The 18,072-nt window shown below is 44.7% G+C and overlaps 1 protein-coding gene across 3 annotated transcripts in view; it reads right to left on the reverse strand.

Annotated features, from left to right (window-relative positions):
• The window catches only part of arid1b (AT-rich interactive domain 1B), a 30,768-nt gene extending 12,927 nt beyond the window's left edge, over positions 1-17,841 (reverse strand). For 2 of the 3 annotated variants that reach the window (XM_084029906.1, XM_084029905.1), the window contains exons 1-11: positions 16,957-17,841; positions 12,231-12,419; positions 11,088-11,240; positions 10,206-10,319; positions 4,473-4,719; positions 4,183-4,266; positions 3,845-3,997; positions 3,408-3,762; positions 2,678-2,866; positions 1,044-1,174; positions 782-891 (exon numbers count right to left, since the gene is read on the reverse strand). In XM_084029906.1, coding sequence (XP_083886032.1) covers positions 782-891; positions 1,044-1,174; positions 2,678-2,866; positions 3,408-3,762; positions 3,845-3,997; positions 4,183-4,266; positions 4,473-4,719; positions 10,206-10,319; positions 11,088-11,240; positions 12,231-12,419; positions 16,957-17,625 — 2,394 coding nt within the window. In that variant the 5' untranslated portion in view covers positions 17,626-17,841. The remainder of the gene's footprint in view (positions 1-781; positions 892-1,043; positions 1,175-2,677; positions 2,867-3,407; positions 3,763-3,844; positions 3,998-4,182; positions 4,267-4,472; positions 4,720-10,205; positions 10,320-11,087; positions 11,241-12,230; positions 12,420-16,956) is intronic. The other variant, XM_084029907.1, reaches the window with a different exon arrangement.
• Between the last annotated feature and the right edge of the window lie 231 nt (positions 17,842-18,072).

The raw sequence follows: 18,072 nt of genomic DNA on the forward strand, positions 1-18,072 counted from the left end.
TCCATACGAGACACCACGGCACTCGTTTAGCTCAAATAGTGTGGCAAAACGACATAAATATGTGTGTTTTTGCATGGAGTTACTCACCTCAAATCACCCTGTAGACATTAGCAGTAGATAGCCGAGCGGCGCGAGACTCGCATTGTTTTGGCTACGGGCTGCTGTTTAGCTGTAAGCAATCGTTGCTATGTTGTAACATAGTCATACATATGGACATAACAGCTTCATGGATTTATTACGGACATGAGGACTGCACTGCTCCATCGTTTCTTTGTGGATTACAAAATCAAAACTACCAGGAAAACGTTTTCGTTTCCGCGGTGACTGGGAGGGATGAGCGCCGCTCGGCTATCTACTGCTAATGTCTACGGGGTGATTTGAGGTGAGTAACTCCATGCAAAAACACACATATTTATGTTGTTTCGCCACACTATTTGAGCTAAACGAGCGCCGTGGTGTCTCGTACGGACCCAACCTGTGTTGCATAGGTCTTGGAATTGTTTTCTGAGGCCCAGGAAAGCAGATATAACGTGCCCCAATGGGTTAGCATTGGAGCGAGTCTGGAAGGCTGCCAAGCAGGTACAGATCTCGGGCTAGGCAACGTCATTTTTTGTCGGGTTTTTTGCTTTTAATAAGTCGGGATGACCCTGAGGACAACGACAATGGGGTCAAAAATGACCGGATTTCTCCTTTAAGCTCAGCACTCGTGCATCTGTTGAAGCATGCCGACTGGCAGAGCAGAGCAGCCGCTGTGATTGGTAAACAAAGCCACAGGACGTACCTTGGATTTGGGTGGTTCAGCAGCAGGACAGGTGCCATCTTTGCTGAGCTCAACACGCTGCTTGGGGTCTGGAAACGCAGCCATCCCATCTGCTGGCATCATCACTGAGCCTGGAAGATGAATTATGATTGACGATGATGAATCGGTTACAAAAGGTACATGCATTTGAGATTATGGTTTTTGTTTATATATTTCTACTTGAAAAAAAAAAAAAAAAGGCCAAGTCGTCTTAACTGACCGCCATCGTGATGTGTGGTTGTACCTGAGGAGGGGGGTCCCTGCGGCGTCATTCTCCCAGAGTTGTTGACTGCTTGCTGGCTGTAGGGACCTCCTCCAGGACCTCCTCCAGGACCTATCCCTCCCATCGGGGCCATGCCCAGGTAGCTGCCCTGTCTGGACACCACAGAGAGAAAGGGCTTTATATTTATTATGAGCATTTATTTTGGCAGCTGTCCACAGGAAGTTACAGTCTGAAGAAGAAGAACGTGTCTCCAGGATTTGTGTAATTAGTGGAGACAAAGACTCAATTCACACCTGCTGACTCACTTCCTTGCTCCCTACACAGATTAACACATTAGGCCTGAACGGTTATTGGGATCAATATTGAGATCATCATTATTCATCACGAGTAATTCATTGATTTTAGAGACAATATTTTTTTGCACTTTCACATTTAATTAAAGAGAACAAAAATACACTGACCTCAGGAAAAACTCTTTCACCCAACAACTCTCGACTTGTGCTATTTTTAGAACCTGCCTGCGGCCACTTATTAACTCCCTGTGGGCGACCAGACGCTTGCTGGCACTGTGTTGGCAACACTTGGTATAGTGTTATATAATAACTCAGTATATTACGCCTCTACTCTGGACTGCTGCCACAACATCGAGCACGTTTTTCACAGGCTGCAGCTACAGCAGCATAGTGAATCAAACATCTGGTGGCTGGCTGGAAGCACTTGATTTGATATGCAGCTGTGTTTACTATGAGCGGAGCACAGTTGATCATGTTCATTTAAGGTCAAGTTTCCAGAGTCTCCATCTTCCGTATGGCAATGTATTTCCAGTGAAACAGGATAAGACGTCCCGTATTACTGTTAGAAATTGGTTGGTACTATCTGATGTAAGCACGCATCATATTTTGTTGTTTAAAAAGTATGAAGAAATAGATTTTTTTTTTCAGCACATACTGTTAAATAGGTGAAAAATATGAACAAGTCGTGATTATATTTGATCAATTGCCCAGCCCAGTCTTAAACACACTTGATTCCAGCTAGCAAAGACCGGCTGGAGAGAGATAAACTGGGTGTCTGCAGACACACATAAATTAATGTATGACGTTTCCCACATCATTGTATCTAAAGCCAGCACACGCCAGGTTGCAGCAGCAGCAGCCCGTCTGAAGCCATGCAGGACCCTTCAGAGGACAGGAAGTGGTCCAGTTAGCAAAACATCCCATAACCTCCGCGTGAACAGCACAGTCTGACAGATACTCATCTCTATTCACTGTGAAAACAAACATCAAACATGTCTAGCAGTTGTTTACGATCGTGTTATGTTGGTACAAATATTACGTTTGGTTAGTTTTCTTGTTGTTCTGGAAATCAAAACCAATGACGGCATCTTTGAGCTAAGAAGAAAAGAATTCAAGACAATTCAAAACTTTCTTTTTGTGTTTGTCTCAATGACAATTTGAGCTTTCCCTGTGAATTCATGCATGATCATCTCAGATAATTATATTAAAATTACTTTAGTACATTTGTGAGTTTCTCAGATGCCATATATTTGACCTACAATGGCCCTAATACATGTCCTACAAACCAAAGGTAGCAACCATTTAACAAAAAAATCAGGGCTTTATGAAAACATAATGTTTGTGTATCTGCCAGGCTCCTACCCATAATGCTCAGGGGGTTTCTGCTTGGTGTGATGGGGCTGAGCATTGGTTCCCTGCTGGGAGTAGTGAGAAGGATGAGGATGGGGGTGAGGGTGAGGAGGGTGAGACAGGTGAAGGGTAGGAGAGAGGGCAGGTCGACCCCCGGACCAGGACTGATTGTGGTAGGCTGGGGAACGAGTGAAGGGAAGCCTGGAGAATGGAGGGTGGAGGAGTAGAAGGATGGAGAGTTGAGGGGTGGATGTGGAGAAGTACAAAACTTTGATTTGGTTCAAAATAGTGACTTTCTGCAGCTTTAAACTACAAAAAAAACCCAAAAAAACACCAATAGCAACTTTCAAAAAGCAACAAACTAATGAGACGACGTGTTTCTTCCAAACATGAAGGTTTCACTTTTAGCAGCTGTTAACATCATAGCCACTGGAAATAAATATGTGGCAAATGAAATCAACTGCAGATAAATAATGTTAATAAATGAAAGCTTATAGACCTTAACCTTACCTCAAATAACAATAACAGACATTTGAATATGGTCACCGGGTCTCCATCAAGTCTCTGTGTCAACTGAATGCTATTTGGTACGTTTGAGAGTTTCTTCTGATGTGTTATGAATATATAAATTCACTCTTGATGGTTTTTCCAAAAGTCTAAACATTCCTGGAACACCTGACATAGTTTTGGATTTCCAGGCTCTTCTAGACCCTTGTAAAGCACCCTGACTCTGCAGACTCACCTGCCCTGGGTGGCTGAGGCAGGGGACGAGGACGAGGACGAGGACGAGGAAGAGGAGTTGGCACTTGGCCCAGCATTTGGGCCAACCTCAGGTGGTTTGCGACTGGGATTGGGCCCCATGCCCTGCCCGGCGGGCTGTGGCATGCCGGGGGAGGTGGGGGCCATGGCGCTCCCTCCAGCGGGGTAAGGCCGGCCCCCGGCGCCAGGCCCAGGTCCAGGAACTGCCGGGGTGGAAGGGCCCTGACCATGCATAGGACTGCTGGCGTTCAACCCCAGGCTGTTGGCCAAGGCGGGACCTGGGCCACTGGAGTTGGCACTGGGGGCCCCGCCATAGTGGGGGGGCCGAGGGTAGTTACCTTGAGAGCAAGGAGGGACAATCTGTTTGGAAGTTTCGTGATGTTAATGGACGTGTTCTTACTACAAGGTCATAGAGGGTACCTGGAGGGCCGTACTGGCCATATGAGCCCCCCTGCTGGTAGGAGCTGTGGTGCATGGGTCCCCCGGGTAAAGGGTGAGGGGACATGGGTGGAGCTGACTGCTGGGGACCAAACTGAGGTCCTGGCATGCTACGCTGCATGGAGGGAGGAAAACCTGAAGAGGGGACAAAGATGAGGGAGAAGGAGGTAAGAGACGGGGGCCAGGTGTGTTCAGCATACCTGAGCACAAAGACTGGAAGCAGGTGGAAACTGCGAGCCTAGCTCCAGCTAAAGAGAAAATAGGTTGAGCAGCTAATTTATTCATCAAAGAGACGGTAAGATGATAATAAATAGTCATACCTCTGTCCTGACTCATGGCAGACTGGGAGGGATGAGGACCGACATCTGATCCAGGACCAGAGAACTGAGGGGTCAACTGAGAGCCTGAGAGGGAGACACAGAGAACTGTTAAGACCACCCCATATGTGGTCTCCATGGCACTGTGACCCTCACAGTTTGGACTGAATTTACTGGCTTGAAAAAGAGACATGAACCCGGTTAACTCCCTTGTCTCTCAAGTTACAAACTTCAACACCAACACCAGGCAGCTGAAGAGTTTGAAGAGACAGGAAGTGACATTGTCGTCCTACCTGGTCCACTTGGGGAGGGGGACATCGGTCCGGATCGTGATTGGTTGCTGGACCCAGCGGGGGACAGCGACGGGGAAGGGGAGGGCCCGGTGTGAACTGGAGGGGGGAGTCGAGGTGAAACATGGGGGGAGAAGGGAGAACGGGCTGGGGTCCCCTGGTCACCCTGAGCGCTGCCAGACCCCGACGCCCCTGAACTCACTGCTGCCTCGGAACCTGTGGGCAAGTCATCGATGGAGCCGGATAAATCCTGAAACACAGACCGACAACACAGCTGCTGATGCCATTTCAGGTTTAAAGTGCATGGTGCTTTTTCCCAGCACCACACTTACAGGAGGATCCATTAATCACAGGAGGACCATTAACGTTTTGTGTGCTTAGCTGGAAGACATCAACAACTGACCGTGACCAACAAAACCGAGTGGAAACTCCTTGGATTTGCCATACTGAATCTCACAGAGCATCGCATGTTGAGTTTGATGAAGAACATGAGCAGTCAACATCTGGATGTCTACTGGGAGATTTTCTTTTTTCGAATTAGATCTGCTGATTTGTTTCGTAAGTTGAAATGTCAAACACAGTGTGTTTATGTCGCAAAGTGATTAAAGAAAGTGTCCTGAAAACCCTGAGAAAAGGCATCAAAAACTGCTTCCAGCTTTTCCAAATTCTGCAGTTCCTTGGATAAAACTTCAAAGCAAGTTTGTCCATTCACCCATCTTTCACATTCCCTACTAAAACAATACTACATACTACGTAAAAGTATTGATGTGCTTTTTTTTAAAGAAATGTCCTTCTTCCTACCTCTCCGGGGAACCAGAATCACTATTATAGGACGTTTAACCAGGAAAAGCTCCAAATCTACAAAAAAACAGCCTGAGAAGGAAGAAAATCTGAACCATCTGCATGAGAGTCTATGGAGCAGAGCCGGCTAGTAATCAGACCCTGGTTAAAGCTGATGCTATGCTATGATTGGCCTGTCTGCATTTGAGGGGCAGGACATAACGAAGGGTCAAGCCAGTCACTTTTACTTTTAGTTCCCACATGTCCAAACTTGCCTGAATGCCTCACAGTCTCTGAATTAAGTTGGAAACGTCATGAAATGAGTTTAAAGGGGGATAGAAGAGAAACAGAAGAGAGAGAGAAAGAAGGAGAGAAGCACAGCACTAAAATCTCCCATCTGCCCCTCGGCCTCGAGCCAGCCAATCACAGCACAGCAGCAAATCCTCCCTCCCTCCCTCTACCCCTTGCCAACAGCTCAGCCAATCAGCTGTTGCACCGCTGCATCTATCGCTCTGTCACACACACACACACACACACACACACACACACACACACACACACACACACACACACACACACACACACACACACACACACACACACACACACACACACACACACACAGTGTGTTCTAATTATAAAGAGTGAGCTGTCGAGTGTTTGTCTGCAGCCTTGCTTGACCTCCTCCTCCCTACTTTTTCCGTCTCCCCCTTTCCTTTCTCTCCTCCATCGCCTTCTAGCTTTCTCATTCTTCCTCTCTCCTTCATCTCCTCCTACTTTCTTTCTCCCTCTTCCATATCTTTCTTCCTCTCTCCTCCCTCTTCCTTCTCCTCCCCTAATGAGCCTCTCCTCCACCTCATCCTATCTTTTTCCTCCCTGTCCCGTCTCCCTCTTCCTTCTCCTCCTCTAATTAGCCTCCACTCGCCGTCTCTCTCTGCTAGTCAGTGGTTGTTGAGTAATTTAAAGGTCCCCTATTATACCGTTTTTCCTCAATTTCACACAGCTGTCAGAGGTCCAACAACACTGTTTTCCATATGCATTGCCCCAAACCCATCCGTGGTCCTGAATTTCAGCTGTCTAAAAGTTGTTCAAATGAGCTCTTCTGAGAACAGGCTGTTTGTGTGCCTTCACCTTTAAATGCTAATGAGCTCCGCCTCCCTCATTACTGAAGCACTCCGATGTGAAGTGGTTAGCACACACATGCAAGCTAACACAAACTGTAGCCGGCACATTGTCATTAAAAATGAAACACAACCACCATCTCTTCTGTTCTTCTGTAGCTGGGACCGAATATAAGCACTTATGATGATTTGTACAACTAACAACGGAGCAATCTGCGTGTCTAGCTGTGATTGTGAAACACCGCTATCTCACTGCTGTCTCACCGCAGGACACACCGAACTTCACATCGGTAATGAATGCCCCCTCTTGGATATCTCCTATCATCAGAGGAGTTCGGCCTATGCAAATAGGCTCGTTCGAGATGAACTGCGCCTCCCCTGGAAAGTAGACGAGAGCAGGCGGAGCAGCAGGAGGCGACTGCGTTCCAGTCGGACAGTTTCCATCGGCCTTCGAAAGGTTTGACAGGAAGTCATAGAAAAAGTTACATCCTGTTAGACGCGATCTGTAAGCTATCTGTAGTTTGCGACCACATTCGCATTTATTTATATTTGTTCATAAATATCTATGGAAATGGCTAATAGCGGTAGATTCAAATTAAATGATTATATTTATTTTATATTTAACAACATGTGGATTAAGCCAATTACATTTTTATCTATTTAAACTATTTAAAATAAAAGGCGGAACGGGACATCAATAACTTATTAAAGAGTCTGTGAGGCTTTCGGGTGCAGATATGCTGACATTTTTTTATTTATTCTCCTTCTTCAAACAGAGTAGTCAACCCTATGTCCGTTACCATGGCAACTGCATCAGCACCACAGACTCCGAGAAGGAGGCTCCGTGGATGAAAAGAAAGAGGGAGGCTAACAGAGAGGAGGAAAGGTAGAGAGGAAATGGAATGATAAAAGGTGAAAAGGCAAACAGCAACCAGGAGGATGGAAAGATGAAATATACAAATAATTAAAAGGAAGATCAGACAGAAAGTTAGAAAGGGGAGCATTCAGAGCTGAAGGTGATAACATGTTGTTGAGACAGAGATGGAAATTATTTTATGTCATACTAGCATGTACAGCAGTGAACAGCGAGAGAAAAATCATTTTTGGAACTTTTTGCACTGTGCCATAGATTACATGTTTGTCAGTAAATATACATTCACTCAAGCCAGGATGTAACATTAACCACACTAACAACAGGTCTCTCTGTGTGTTGGGTACCAGGATGTAACATTAACCACACTAACAACAGGTCTCTCTGTGTGTTGGGTACCAGGATGTAACATTAACCACACTAACAACAGGTCTCTCTGTGTGTTGGGTACCAGGATGTAACATTAACCACACTAACAACAGGTCTCTCTGTGTGTTGGGTACCAGGATGTAACATTAACCACATTAACAACAGGTCTCTCTGTGTGTTGGGTACCAGGATGTAACATTAACCACACTAACAACAGGTCTCTCTGTGTGTTGGGTACCAGGATGTAACATTAACCACACTAACAACAGGTCTCTCTGTGTGTTGGGTACCAGGATGTAACATTAACCACATTAACAACAGGTCTCTCTGTGTGTTGGGTACCAGGATGTAACGTTAACCACACTAACAACAGGTCTCTCTGTGTGTTGGGTACCAGGATGTAACATTAACCACACTAACAACAGGTCTCTCTGTGTGTTGGGTACCAGGATGTAACGTTAACCACACTAACAACAGGTCTCTCTGCGTGTTGGGTACCAGGATGTAACGTTAACCACACTAACAACAGGTCTCTCTGTGTGTGTAAGTACCAGGATGTAACTTGTGACACAGCAGGAAGTATCTGGTGCTGACAGCGTGACACCTGCCAAGTCCAATTCCAGAGAAATGAGGACGCTGTCATTATCGGCAACAACCACAGCCTGCAGACAACAGGGAGGGCTAAATCACGCCGCCCGAGCCTGACACAACAAACCACTCTTCTTTTAGAAATTATGGAGCTCCATCTGTTCAAACTTCACCCTTTATGAGCAGGACAGGAAGTCAGACCTCACAGCTGCTTCTTTATCAAATGGGACTGTAAATAATCATTTGTGATATGAGGACTAAAACTGTCAGTTTATATTTTTAACTTGTTCATAATGTGAAACAGCTCATCTATAATCTAATAATCAAGTCAAGTCAATTTTGTTTATAAAGGTCAATATCACAAATTTGCCTTGAGGGTCTGTGCACTCTGTACAGCACACGTTAATAAATAATGTAGTAATAAATAATATAATATCATTATGGAGCCAGAGGGGATTGGTTTACTGGATGTCGCCCCGTCCTCAAACAACCTCAATAAACTGTAAACCACTTGAAGCACAAAGTCGACTGTTTAAGGAAACGGCAGCAGCATTTCATGAGAAAGCAGACAAAATAAACTCCATTTATTGTTCTCTTGGTGTTCCATACATTATCTGCTATGTGGAGGTTTGGGGAAACACAGTGAAAACCAACACTAACGATAAGAGAACTGAATACAAAGAGACAAAATGGGGAAATCTATCCCTATTCATGTTTACTTTATTATAATTATTTTATTACTATAATACATTATAAATTATAATATCTTAAAATGTATAATACGTTATTATCATCAACAGCATTATCATCAGTAGCTCTAGTAGTAGTGGTATCATGTTAGAAAGAATAATAATAACAAATATAACAACAATGATCTTTATTGTTGTATTATTTTCATTATTATTATTTGTTTTGTTTGTTATCTTCTACTTTCCATTAATGTTATTATTGGTGATGATGGAGATGATAACAATAATATTATTATTAAAAGTATTTATGTAGTTATTAAGTCTATACCTATACATAACTCTGGTCTAAGCTATTTACACACAGTATGAAAATATGTCACATAAACACTTACAATACAAACCTAAAACAACAGAAAATCTGAACACTATTCAAATCACAATATCAGTTTCACACACCCTATGTTAATGGATAATATGCCAGTGGTTAGTTTGACAAAAAGATTACATCCTGGTACCCAACACACAGAGAGACCTGTTATTATAGTAACGTTACATCCTGGTACCCAACACACAGAGAGACCTGTTGTTATAGTAACGTTACATCCTGGTACCCAACACACAGAGAGACCTGTTGTTATAGTAACGTTACATCCTGGTACCCAACACACAGAGAGACCTGTTGTTATAGTAACGTTACATCCTGGTACCCAACACACAGAGAGACCTGTTGTTATAGTAACGTTACATCCTGGTACCCAACACAGAGAGACCTGTTGTTATAGTAACGTTACATCCTGGTACCCAACACACAGAGAGACCTGTTGTTATAGTAACGTTACATCCTGGTACCAACACACAGAGAGACCTGTTGTTATAGTAACGTTACATCCTGGTACCCAACACAGAGAGACCTGTTGTTATAGTAACGTTACATCCTGGTACCCAACACACAGAGAGACCTGTTGTTATAGTAACGTTACATCCTGGTACCCAACACACAGAGAGACCTGTTAGTTAACCAGAAATAGATAAAGATGGGATGGAACATAGGTGACATTCAGAGGTTATTTGAAATCAGATAGAGGTGGTATGAGTTAATGGGAAAAGGTATGTTTTAAACAAACAAGGTGCTAAGTGCTTATATAAACAATAGGGTCCATTTACGAGAGAAAAATATGCAGTTCACTATGTACTTTATAAGCACAAACAACTTAACCTCCCCCCGTATGTAGCCAGCCAATCAGAGGCTTTGATATGTAGCCAATAGCATTAAAGGCTGGTGTTTACGTAAACTGACTGATGTTGTGTTCAGACGTACCGGCAGGCTGGACGGCCTCTCCTGTTGGCTCAGACTCATCTCCTTGTGGTTCGGTTTCCCAGGAGTCATAGCAGCAGACTGGCCCCGCCCCCCGTACGCCTCCTGAGGCACCTCCTGAAATGAGACGAATACTCAAAGTTCAAACTACACAAACACATCTTTATTTTCACAGGAACCATTCAACAAACACGTCTCCATTTATGACTACGTTTTCTAGCATTTCATCATCAGTCTTATGCTGTGTTCACACTAAACGTGAAGCAATTTTTCATGTGGTTCAGTTGCATGCAAAGTCAATGCAATGGCGTGAATAAATACAAATTTGCCCCAGGGGCGGCATAAATGGCCTGTCACGAATCTTGTTTGTAAATTCACGTGATTCTGTGTCACTAAAGCCTATCAGCGTTTCTCATTTGTCGTTGATGAATGATAAATGGAGGAAACAAATGATGCCTCCGATGTCTGTGGTCCCCCAAAGGTCTAGATAGTAGCTCACAATAGTCCCGAGACCAGACCAGACTATGTGGAGAAAACAGAAACTATCTGTGGTCCCCTAGAGGTCTAGATAGTAGCTCACATTAGTCCCGAGACCAGACCAGACTATGTGGAAAAAACCAGAGACTGTCTGTGGTCCAAACAACAAGGTCTCTGTGTATTTATGTCTAGATTACCTTATTTGGAGTGTTGATGGAGCAGCTACAATGTTAGCATAGCCTAGCACCCATCAACCAGAATCCATTCAGAAAACAAGCATTTTAAACATTGTTACCTTGTCGTCTTGCAGGCAGATCTAACAAAGCATGACTTTTATTGACCACAATCATTATGGAGTCATCATTATTAGACTTTCATTGTAAAACATGTCAGACAGATTTGTCGTACCTGTTGAGGCAGTGGGCGTGGCTGCATGTACGGCGGCTGGCTCGGGGCGGCAGGCTGCTGCTGTGGAGGGCTGAAGTATGGCGGCTGACCCGGCTGACAGTAGCCGCCAACGTTCTGCTGCTGCTGCTGCTGCTGACTATACTGAGAACCCATCTGAGGACACACAAGAACATCAGGAACATTAAGATCACAAAAGATGGTATTATGTTGAGTGAGGTGAAAAATCTGGTGTGGATAAGGGATAGGAAATAAAGATCAAGAATAGAAAGACATGAAGACAAATATGTTGTTTTATGGAGTTATTACACAGAGATTTCGCCACAATCATGGAAAGAAGAGCCCTCGATATGACGCATTTGCATCGTTTATAAAGAACTTTGGTTTGCAGCGTAATAGTGTCTCCTTTTACAGAAGCATCTTGGCTTTACGAAAGCAGAGAGGATGTGACGTAACACGTCTGGGTTGATGGTAGTGTGACATATTAAAAAAGCGGGAAATATGATTACCTCTAGAGCACCAAAACAACAATGGAAGGTGAACTTTTGCTCATCGTGCACATTTACACGACTCTTCAAGTGCAAAAGAAGTTGCATCAGCTTTAGCTGTTGATGCACATTTTTAAAACTTTCCTCTTCTTTGGAATTGATAGAAATCATCTGCAATATTTTATATTCCAGCTCCAGCAACCAAACACTCAAGAAAAGGTTAATGTTGTTGTACATGATGAAGCATCAGAGGCCAAACCAGCATGGAGTCTAAAAATAGTCAGGGCCCAGGCTGCACCAGGAATAGACTGACCCAGCCCGGCCTGGCCCGACCCAGCCCAGCTCTGCAGCAGCCATGTGGTCTGACAACATCAATAGCTCTGTTGTTTTCTGAGCGTCCAAAGCGACGAAGTGGTGAAGCTGCAGATGAATCAGCAGGACGACTCCATGAACAAATAAGCAGTTCTTTGAAAGCCAGTCAATTCATACCAGCCATACCACCTTCATACACAAATAAGGCAAACTCTTCAGAAGATAGAAGTACCAGACACATTTTACTGCAAAGCTACGAACAAAAACACCAGAGAAGAAACATCATGAGGTTCAGACCCGGACTAGGAAGTGAGGGGATGAGAATAGTTCATTTGTGTTCTCCTACCTGCTGCTGAGGGTACTGCATCCCTCCCATCCCCATCTGCCCTCTGCTGGGCAACCCCATTGGGTATCTGTGGGGGGAAGGGGAGCCGTAGGGCTGGCCAGAGTACGGCGCCCCCTGCTGCTGGGTGTACGGATTGTTCCTCCCGTAGAGCTGAGAGCGCTTCATCGCCATCGGGTCCATCGCTGGAACCTGGAGGAAAGACAACATTGGCTGATGAGAAATATAATCGATCTGCATTTATAGTGCTTTTAGCACAGCCTTCAGGGGTCATTTTGGGCTCAGTATCTTTCCCAAAGACACTTCAGTATGCGGACTGGAGATGGAATCAAGGACTTGCTCTACCTCTGAAAACAGGAGTAGAACGGACATTCCCATTCAAGCCAACGTAGCAGATTGGTCCAAGCGGGGTCCATTTTTATGTGTACTAGAGATGTCAGTTTTGGTTGATTTACTTTTGATAGCATGATACCCATTTACGGGTAACTATCTGGTTCATTTTTCAGAAAAAATAGATAAATAAAAATAAGACACTTAATGTGCTATATGCACAAATTATTTGTTTCTTTTTTTTTTAAATCAATAAAGAAATCAATAAATTTAGCTTTAACAAAAAAAGAACAGGTCAGGTGACATACCGATTCTGAATTGAAACTTTTTTATGACAAATTTTTCTGCTCTTTAATTTGCCTATATGATATTATATTAACCTGTAGACCGACATGCATAACTGGTCAATATCCTGGTGGTTAACTGTTGACATCCCTGATAATCCGCTTTTCATAGTACTCAAAGTCGCTTTACAGTTAAAATACAATTAAAACACGGCTGTGTCGCGTTGTCATTGTGATAGTTGTAGGAGGACACTTCTGTATAAAACAAGTGGTGGACACAGTAACAACCATCAGTGGAGTAGTAACATTACGAAGCATAGAGACAGACTAAATCTGCTAAATTTAACCAATTAATGCTTCATCCACAGACTCTGGTCACATCGTAGGAAACCACTGATATTGTCAGATGAGTAACAACTATGTTCATGTTAATTTCTGTACCAAGTGCAACATTAAAGCAGTGGAATTATAGCTAGCCTACTAGGGGGCCACCTGGCTAGTCAGTTAGCTTGCTTATTCTGCCAGTCTTTTATGCTACACTGAAAATGATTTAACTAGCAGGCTGGTGAACAGTGGCATGGGTCTAATGGTCCCTCCACCTTACTTCCACCAGGCTGATGTAAGGCCCACAGCTCAATCCGCAAGCCCCCTTTACCTGAGTCTTTCCCTGTTGGTTGTGGCACACTGCTACTGTAAAGTATGAAACTGTGGAGGAAGTGGAAGTGGGTGGAAGTGTGACGTGTTTGACTTCATTTGCCAACATTGTAAGTCCTGCGATGTGACTATTATGCATACACACAACACAATTTCGATGCTGAAATAATTCATCACACAGCCCTAGTTGTCACTAAAACAACTTAAGGCTGAATTATGCTTCCGCGTTGACACAACGCAAGGGGGCTTGCGGACCCCTTACGTCCTTGCGGACCCCCTTACGTCCAACGCAAGGGCCTGACGTGTACCTCCCAAAAATCCTCGCCGCGCGTCGAGGCGACGCAACACCAACGCAACAGCAACGCAGCGGCTTTGGCTGTGATTGGTCCGCTAACTACATCCGCTGGAGACCGCTATCCGGTTTCCACTCATAAACACCGCCATTTAAACTTTTAAAAGGCTACTTTTATTGTTTTCACCTCGTTTTATTGTTTGCACCTTCTCGCTTTTGCACAAAGAAATAAAACACCAAGTTCTGAAAAATTGTGGACGTTTAAAGCCGGAAAGTAAACAAATACGCTATAACGAGGCTACGACGATATACGTCAAGAGTCTCGGTCGGTCGGTCATTCTTTACAAAAAACATAGCGCCCTTTACCGGTGTGGCTTTGAATTGCATTTCGACACGTAAACCCAACGCAGAACCATCACGGTCTCCAAGCAACTGCGTGGCCGTTGCGTTGCCGTTGCGTTATCACTACGCGGAAGCATAATCAGGGCTTTACTATGAATCACCATTTACTTACTGAATAAAAGTTCAATACCTCTTCTCCTTGCATTCTTTTTCTAAGAGAAACATATTTCAGCTTGCTTTATCTGTGAACGGGTCTCCATGCTGTCTAGTCAGATAAGCCTCCTGAATTTCATTCTTATTCTTTCATTTTTATTCACCATAATTCTCAACTGGATAAAAGGCAGAGAGAAAACAAAAACCCTGCAATAAATCAAAACAACTGAGACCAAACTATCAGATTCACTCAGACAAAATGTGAACAACCCACAAGCCTGGGAGGCCACTTTAAACTGAGTCGACAGTCACGCCTGGATACACTTTAATATTCACACTGTATCTGACACACTGGCATAGTGTGACTCAGTGAGAACAGATGTTTCACTGCTGCCGAGAGGGGTGATCAATTATCAGGCTGATCAATAATCTAGTTGTAAAGAGAAGAAAGGGAGATCTGAATCAGTCTCATAAGGCTCCATGGTGAGCTTTGATGAGTTAAAGGAGCTGATTGAAGCTTGATTCCTTTAAATAAATCCAACTGCATGAAGGAATGAATTTTCCACAGGCAAACTGGGACTCTTGTGAAATTTGTCAGATGTCATTAAAAGAAAATACATTTTATTCATAAACTGGATAAGTTGATAAGTTCTACGAAGCTGTTTAGGGCAATATTGGATGTTTACATGCTTTTTGCATTAATATGAGAAATTATCTTGATTTGTCAGGTATTTGAAAGGTGCTAAACGCAAAATTCCAAGCATATCTATTGCCTCTGCAAGACTCTCAATGTCAGCTGAGTCGGTGGCTAGTGGCTAATAGTGGTGAGAGAGCTAATAGCGTTTACCTTAGGGGGAGCTGGAGGGTGAGCGCTACACTTTCACGACAATGCCGTTGGTCAGGACTAGGGGTGTAACATGTATTAGTATAAATCTGTTCGGTATGCAACATCGCACTGTGACTCCATCGCTGTCTATGTCTACTACACTTGGAACAGACATTCTGGAGAATGAGTTTTACCTGGAAAGTTTTGGCAGCTAAATAGTTGATTGCTATTAAATCATAGCTACATTTATCCTGGGTTCCTCCAGCTGTAGTTAACCAGCTAACATGCGTCTTGCTATAGATCCAGTGAATCCAGCTTAGTGAAATCCACCGAGCACCTCTGGATGATGTCATGAACCCAGAGAGGATGGCGTTTGGTTTCCTGGTGGATCTGAGACTTCAACATGTACAAAGCAGCAATAGTGAAGATTTCAGCCATGAAGGATGAAACCTGGTTGGTGTCTATGGAGGGAAGCCCCGCCTCCTGTCTAGCCCTTCTTGCACAAATGAACACAAATGATCCCACGGTCAAACCTGCGCAAGTGAACAGGCTAGACATTTTAGGTAAAGCCTTTACGCTGTCTGAAACCCACTTTCAGATCTGTTTTGTTGGTGAGGGTGCAGAAAGGGCAGATTATACTGTTTTATATCACATCTGGACCACAATCGACCAGGTCCAGATAAAAAACAACTATACACAGATGTGTAAAATCTGGACTAGATCATCCCAGAGAAGCCAGAGACTCTTTTAGACAGTTTCAGATTTGTGAAGCCTTTTTGTAAATGTGAAAATGCAAAACGGGAACTGTAATGGTGTTTTCCCCAACTACAATAAAGGTTCCACCAATCTGAAACAATGTCTTAAAGAGTCTAATGTAGTCCAGAATTGGTACGTCTAGGTGAAGCGGGTTTTGACTGATGACGAAAGCGACCCACCGCGGGGCTGAGGCCTCCAGCAGGCCCAGGGCAGCTGGAGGAGCGTGCCCGGTCTATAGCCCCAGTGTTGTGCCGGTGGCGATGGGCACATGGCTAATCTGCATGTGTGAAGGTCAGGGCTCTTGCGCGGAGATGGGGCCATAATAACGGGCTCCCTGCCAACTAAGTAGAGGCCAGATCACAGAGCAGCACACACATCGCTGATGAACCCGTAATTACACGGTGGTCTATTAGCATGACACAGAGTAACACCGGCTGTGGAAACAACGTCAATGACATCTCAAATCACTTCAAAAGAGTCAATTAGCATACGTCAAGCAATTAGTTGTCAGATTTGAAAAGGAGCTGTCAAAAAAACCGGCGGCCGCAACAGCAACTGTCAAGTCCTGTCACCAGACCTCAGTTATAAAACTAAACTACCATATTATAAATATAAACTACTAATTGTAATATTTCACAGTGCTTGTAGTATGTGAACTGTCTTTAAACATAACATACACTTTTCTTCGGCCTGTTCGGCTCGGTTTACAACAGCTACAAATGCTAATGTTAGCTTAGCCTAGCATGCTAAAAACAGAGTCACCTTGGACACAGAACCGAAACACTGTATTTAACTACTTACTGTTAACTCGCAGAGTCGTTATTTGCGGTTGAATACACAACCGGTTCATTGAGGATTAATGTGTATTTTCATTATGGCAAAAAAATGCCTTAATATGTGTATCTAACTGTTACAAATGACGTCTGTCTGCAGTGGAAATTAAGGGGGAAAAACACCAAGCTAACCAGCTAGTTAATTTGGGTTAGCATACCGGCTAACTCGGTGAGCTATCGGGTTAGCTGTAATAAAATGATTATTAGTAGACGAGTTTATTACCAGTTTACAACCGTAATTCAATAAATGTTAGTTTACCTGAGATCTGCCACCACCCTGTCCGTTGTTCCCCGGGCTCATGGTCAGGTGATTTATTTGTTGTCCTCCCCAGCCGTGAGTAGCAGAGCCGTACTGGGAGCCCATGTCTTTAACCAGCCCCATGCTCGGCTGTTGTGCAGAAGGATTATTGTAATCTGGATATCCACTTCCATAGCCTCGCATCATCGGGCTCGGAGACGTCAATAAGTGATTCAAAGTCGGTGTAGCCCCGGAGGGGTGCTGCTGCTGCTGACCGGGGAACCGCTGGAATCCTCCGTTGTTGCCGCCGCTAACTCCAGCCGGGGAGCTCGTAGCAACCAACGCCGCTTTGGCCGAGCTGCCCGGGCCCATCAGGTTATTCCCCTGGCGTGAGGGACTCATCATGCCTCCGTACCCACTGCTCCCATAGCCGGCTCGATAGTTCGGGTAGTGGTTATACGGGCTGTTGTCGTTGTAGCCTTCGTGGGAGTTATGAACCTGATCCATGGTGCTGTGTACTGAGTGCGCCGCTGTTACCCCAGAACCTGGGCTTTGTTGTCCGCCATGTTGATCAAAGCAAGGCCCTCCTCTTCCATTCCCATAATAATGATTAAACTCGGAGCTGGTTCCTCTTGGAGGACGGTTGTTGTTGGTGGTGGTGTTGGTGGCTGATCCCAGGCTGGCATCCATCCGCTCCTCCTCCTCCTCCTCCTCCTCCTCCGCCTCCTCCTCCTCGCTTCTGTTCAGCCGGTGTTATGCTCGGCTGTTCCCCGCCAGGAGGATGTGTTCTTCCCCTCCATGATGCTCGCTCTCTCCCCCTGATTGATGTTGTTGTTTATAATGGTGTTATTGTGCGTTAGCCGCTTGTGGTGGTGGAACTGCTGGATGAAGTGGCTGCATGGCGGAGGTGTTTGGTAGGCTGATGATGATGAGGATGATGGAGAAGGAGGGGGAGGAGGAGGAGGTGAAATGCTAACAGCAGCAGCTCCGCCACTGCTGCCGATCACTTTATACCCGCCAACATCAGAAACGGACCCCGGGCTTTTATCCCCGCTCCGTGCTTCGCCTCCTCCAGCGCCAGTGGTGGTGCTCCTGTGCCCCACAGCCTGACTGGGAACCGCTGCAGGATGCTCATCT

Source organism: Eutrigla gurnardus, assembly GCF_963514095.1.
Source record: "Eutrigla gurnardus genome assembly, chromosome: 16".
In the NCBI taxonomy this organism is placed as follows: domain Eukaryota; kingdom Metazoa; phylum Chordata; class Actinopteri; order Perciformes; family Triglidae; genus Eutrigla; species Eutrigla gurnardus.